Here is a 5,968-nt window from a genome sequence, read left to right on the forward strand (position 1 = left end):
GATACAGTGGATCTGGAACTTTCGTGGGACAATGGAGATCACAGACGGTTGCAAGATGATGTTGGATGATTGGAGAGCTCGGATCCACGGCGAGTGTACGATTACAGTGAAGTGGATCCAAGCGACCTGGATCCGGATGAGTGTACCCATAATGGGGTGACCATGATGATTACGTCATGGATCCGGTGGATCTGAAGATAACACAGCTGGGATGATGGGTCAAGGGAAGAAGGGACATGCAGCCAAGCCTGGTAAAGGATTTAGCAGATGAAAGACATAGAAGGTAGAAATCCAGGCAGGTATAGGCTTAAATATCAATACAGACCTCAATTTGCACAGTAACACGCAAGTGCCTTCCTGCCCTCAAGAACCGGAACTACATTGGCCGTACGAGCTAGGAGAAGGTTGGGAATTGCGAATCTAGTGTTGGTAGTGATAACTGGATAATACATTGGCCAGATCCTACAGCCTAGTGAGCTTTTCCTTTACACGTGCAGATCCGACAGGTTAACCGAATTTACTACTTGGTCGGTTACACCCTAGAGGTTCTCAACTCTCAAGATCCCGTCACAGGAGGCGGCAAGTACGACGCAAAGGAACTACAAAGGCAAGGAAACACACCCGCAAGGCAACCCTACGGCCAGATCCACGATCTAGGCCCCGGATCCATAAGCTCGAATATTCGCTTAGGATTCGGAACAATCCACGGACGCAGAGTTCAGGATTTTCCACTGCTGCTCCACCCCATCCCCACGTCTCGCCAAGACACTCAAGCTTCACCACTTGAACTCTTCGGAAGTTACCGAGAGAGCAGATCCCGCCCTACCGACGGGTACACAGGGTGAGAAAAGTTCTGCAGAACACGGATCATCGGGGGACCCCCTCCGTTAGTCGGTGTCTGGGCGCAGTTGGTAAGTTGGATCTGGCAATCTCGCAGATTTTGCTATTCCCGCTACACCACACATGCATTGACCATTGCGCCACGAAGTCGGCCTCGTGAGGTTCCTCATGTCAGTGATCCAAGTGCCTCCAGCTCGGAGTCTTCTAAGTCGCATGTACGCTGGGCACTTCGTCGGTGTGTGTCTTGGGAGCCGAGACGCACAGTGACGGTCCTCGCAGTACATCCAGAGCTTGTGGCGCACCTGTCGACCCTGGGTTTGCCCTTGTTACCACCGCCAGCGACGCGCTGGCGCTGCCGCCCTTCGCGCTGTCTCCGATGTCTCCGCCTTGTCGGTTTTCGAGTTTTCTTCAGATGGGTTCCGTGCGCTTATGTTGCGTAAGCGCAACTAAGAGAGGAGGGTGATGTAATGGGCCCAACTCCAATTACATAAGTAGGTAGATATTTCTTTAGTTATTACATAATTAGGTATAGTGGCACACGGGTAGCGTGTGCCAAAGTGTCATCATCTGATTGGGTTGATAGTGAGGAGCCAGGCTCACTTATTGACCAATCAGATATAGACATGTGTTTGAGTGGTTCACACGAGGCCAGGGGTAGCCGCCCTGGTCCTAAATAAATCTGAGTTGAATTTGACACAAACCTAAGACTTGGTTTTAATATTGCGAGCTTCCTCCGCACTATAGTGTAAGCTAGTAACGGTATCTCTTACCTCGTTACACCGGCGTTCCCCTGTCCCCGGGATCCTGGCTTCTGCCAGCGACCCTTGAGGACGGGCTTGGGGAAGGAACGTCTGCGGAGTCTTTCCGCGGGACAGTCGCGCTTGAAGTGGCCCATCTTCCCGCAGCCGAAGCAGCGGATGTCACGCTGTTCGGCGGACCCGAGTTCCATGGGAACTGGTCCGTTGGGGCTCGCTCGACCGGGAGTCGACAAAGAGCTCCCAGGCCATGCTGAGGCCGGCGTACGCGCCTGGCGATGGCTGTACCCTTCTTGAAGAGCCACTTGAATCGCCTCTTCAAGAGTGCTTGGCTGCACCCGGAACAGCTGAGTGCGTGCGGTGCCCACATCTTAATGTGTCTTGTTGAGTGGGTTTCCCACTAGGGACGCCGTGAGCTCCTGTATCTCTTGCACGTACTCGTGCAGTTCAGGCCTCCCTTGTTTACACGAGAGGAAGCGCGAACGCTGGCTGTACTCGTAGTTCGCCGGGAGGAACGCGGCTCGGAGCTGTTTACACAGCTGAGCCCAGGATGTGAAACATCCAGGGGTTGTTGCTTCCCGTGTGTACACCCAACTCTTAGCACGGCCGCTAAGGCTGGAGAGTGCAAAAGCAACACGAAGTTGCTCGGTCGAGATCAGAGCCGCGTCCATCGCGAGCTCTACTTCTCGGATCCAGAAGTGAAGGCTCTCGCCTTCCTTCCCTTCATACGGCTTTACCTTCAGCCGTATTGGCTTTGGGTGAGGCGGATTTGCTTCCGCCGCCGGAGCCTGCAGGCTCTCTCGCACATGCGCGATGAGACCCTGCTCGTACGCGTCAAACGCATTGACGCGCTCGAGCTGCTCGGCCGGTGGTGACACCACCAGGCTCTGCAGGGCGTCCATCCCGAAGATGCCTGCCATCTTCCGAACCGACTCGAGCTGAGAGTCGTTCATATGGGAGAAGTCGTTCCTATCCATGGCAACGAACTTCGGAGAGGTTCAGGTAGTCTACCCGCGGTGGCGTGGATTGACTACGAGTGCTACCAAGTGTGACGGGGTCACACAGCGCCTTGCGCTAGAGGAAGTTAGCTTCCGAGAGTATACAAACTCTCAGTGAACGGCAGTTCACAGGTCCCCTCTTTATTCAAAAGAGAGCGAAGTGACCTAATTAAGGTAGAATGTAAACTGAGCATATTTATAGGTAGATAAAGATTGGATTTAGTACAAATCATAAGTCACCTATAGAAATGCAATGTCGTTAACCAATGGTTGGCTTTGAACGACCTTGGTACTTCGTACCAAATATCCCGAAGCATGACGTGTCATACTTCTGAAGTGTGAAGTGTCACACTTCATGTAACCAGGGTACACTTAGGGCTACGTACCCCGTTACAACAGGTCCCCTCTTTATCAAAAGGGAGCGAAGTGACCTATTTAAGGTAGAATGTAAACTGAGTATACTTATAGGTAGATAAAGCTTGGGTTTAATACACACTATAAGTCACCTATAGAAATGCAATGTCACCAGCCAATGGTTGGCTTTGGACGACCTTGGTACCTTGTACCAAATATCCCACGTGTCATACTTCTGAAGTGTGACGTGTCACACTTCATGTAACTAGGGGTACACTTAGGGCTACGTACCCAGCTACACTGTAGCCTATAGAACCAATCACGCAATGTAATTTGGAGTATAAAATGCTGGAAGATGTGATGTGATGTTGCCGTTACTAAAACGGCACCGTTAACTTCTCAGCTTAAAAATTCTTGGGCGTAATGACGATGGACTCGACTGCGTCCTCTTCCAAGGCGCACGCAGACCCGTCGACAGAGGCGATTGATCGAGCGGTTCGTGTAAATGTGCGTCGACAGCGCATTGACACACGCAGCGCCTCCAAAGATGATGCCTCGAGGAAGAAACAGTTGCAGGTGGGCGAGTCGCAGCGCATGAGCCGCGGCAAGCAGCAGGTCGTAGACAGTCTCAACCTGCTCGACCGCCACAAATTGGCAGGGATCCGCCATGTCACGAGCGTTCGAGTGGATGCAGATGACGCCGAGAATCGACGTCGCATCGAGGAAGAAGAGCGACGTCACAAGCGCGTGGAAAAGTTGCAGCAAGAAGCCATCGATAGTGGCGCAAAGAACGCTGCTGTTGAGATGAGATGGACAGATATATTCGAGTTCAGTATGCCACAGGAGCTGCACAACGAGCTGGAGCTGCAGAATCGCGCTTGTACAGAGATCTTGGCGTCGAAATATACCGTCATCCGCGAGTTTCAGCGCCATTTGAAGGCCAAGGACGAAGAATACGTCAATGCGCTTAAGTTTCAGGCGGAAGAGGTCGAAAATCTAGTCGACCGCATGAGCCAGCAGTATCGAGAGATGCAGGACGAGTACGAGCTCGAACTTGAGCAGATGGAAGACGCTTTTATGAAAGAGCGAGATGATCTCATCGCGAACAACAAGCTCGAGATTGACTCACTGTTTGAGCGGCGACGAGAGATGGAGATGGTCTACATGGAAGCCAAACAAGCGCGAGACGAGCAGTACTTACAGGAGATCGAAGATTTGCGAGTGCGCGATGCAGAGGACTACAACGAGCTCAAGGTCAAGCTGGAGACCAACATCCAGACACTTGAGCAGCAACTCGAAGAGATGCGTGCAACGTACCAGCTCAACACAGAAAAACTGGAGTACAATTATCGAGTTCTCACGGAGCGAGACATGGAGAACTCTGCAATGCTGAGCCAACAGAAGCGCAAGCTGGCGCGTTTGAAAGACGCGCTGGCTTCACTTATAGCCAAGTACAACCAGACCGATGCGCGTGATCGGCATCAAAATGAGGAACTGACAGAAGAATACCGACGTCTGACGAAGCAGTACCGTGACCTACAGAGGAAATACGCTCATTTCGAGGCCAGCGACAGCAGCAAGTTTGGCGAGGTCTGGCAGATGCACGAAGAGGAAGCAATCTGTAAGATCGAGAAGCTGCTGGATGCTGACCGCATTATCCATGAACAGCAGCTTGGACTTACGTGGCGACCACCTGTTCAATCGATTAAAAACTGGAGCCAATCAGCTAAAGCAGGCAACATAGCGGCACTTCAAAAGCAACTCGAAAACGGAGACGAGTCGTCACCCGATGCCATTGAGATCAACAAAAGTGGCAACAAGAGAGACGACAGCGGAGGCAATCCCGATCAAGACGACTTTGACGACGAGTCCGTCGAGGAGTACACGCCGCTTATCAAGAAAATATCTGGCCTCAAGTTGAAATACATGCTGAAAATGCTCGCGTCTGAGGCCGGATTCCTGGTTAATGGCAGTGTCCAGCAGGCTCTCAATAATCTTCCTAATGATGAGGCTGAACTGGTGAAGGCGGACATGATTATGCGTGCTCTCGGGGTGGACAGGGAAGAGGAAATGGAGAAACTGATGGGGTACTTCTTCGAAGACCCCCGACAAGAAGTATCAGACAACAGTAAAGACAACAAATCACCCGGCAACGACGAATCGAAGGCGTCATGGGGTCTTATGGTTGGACCAGAGGATGTCATCCGAGTCATCAAGCAGTTCGTTGAAGTTCGTTTATAATTTACTTCTTGCACTGTTGTCTCTGTAGGAGCACTAACAACTTTATCCATGATGTCACTATAATAACAGGAGATGAACGACCAGAAGCGAGCTGCCCCGTTCGCTCGGATCCTCCACCGATCAGCAAATGGCGAGTCTGAAGCGGTGAAGAAAAACAGTAAGATAACCAGCTCGGCAGCGCTAAAAGCCAAGACACGAAAGGCAGAGAAGGAATACTGGCAGAATATTATTAAGGTGTTCCCGGCAGAAAAGATTCGCACTATGGCTACGCTTGAGAAGGGTTTGATGTACTACAACAAGGCACTATTGCGGCGTAAAGAGCTGGTTGACGACGTTACTGCCATGAAGGCGCAGAACACCGAGCTCAAGAATCTTCTTAAACAGTATCTGGCTGCCCCTATTAACGAGGATCTCATCGTGCCACCAACTCAGATGCAGCTGTACCAGTGATTCACTGAGTGAACAGTTGGGGGAGGATCGTACCTAATCAAAAATGGCTACACAATATCTTATTTTTCAGAACTCGGTGGATTTGATGGCACGAATTGGCTACGTCGCGGAGGCGCTAACCCACCCCTGGGACGAACCGAGTCGAAAAAGATTCAGTAACCGTTTCAACTTCGGTTTGGAGCCGGTAATCTGAAAAATTTCATTCTTCCCCGCATTTAACGTCGGGATCGAAAGTTCCTCCCGTAAGTAAAGAGAGCCTGAACCCCTTGATATGGGAGAGGGCGAGGGGTTCTCCAGTTTGGCGTACTTCATTGGCTAATTTACGGTGCG

The 5,968-nt window shown here is 51.3% G+C and overlaps 1 protein-coding gene across 1 annotated transcript; it reads left to right on the forward strand.

Moving 5' to 3' along the window:
* Positions 1 to 3,370: 3,370 nt before the first annotated feature.
* PITG_19516 (uncharacterized protein) lies at positions 3,371 to 5,638 on the forward strand (the record flags this gene model as incomplete). Its single annotated transcript, XM_002895984.1, has 2 exons — positions 3,371 to 5,176; positions 5,258 to 5,638. 2 exons carry the CDS (start codon positions 3,371 to 3,373, stop codon positions 5,636 to 5,638), a joined length of 2,187 nt encoding a protein of 728 aa, XP_002896030.1.
* Between the last annotated feature and the right edge of the window lie 330 nt (positions 5,639 to 5,968).

Source organism: Phytophthora infestans, genomic scaffold (genome assembly GCF_000142945.1).
Source record: "Phytophthora infestans T30-4 supercont1.113 genomic scaffold, whole genome shotgun sequence".
Classification (NCBI taxonomy): Eukaryota; Oomycota; class Peronosporomycetes; order Peronosporales; family Peronosporaceae; genus Phytophthora; species Phytophthora infestans.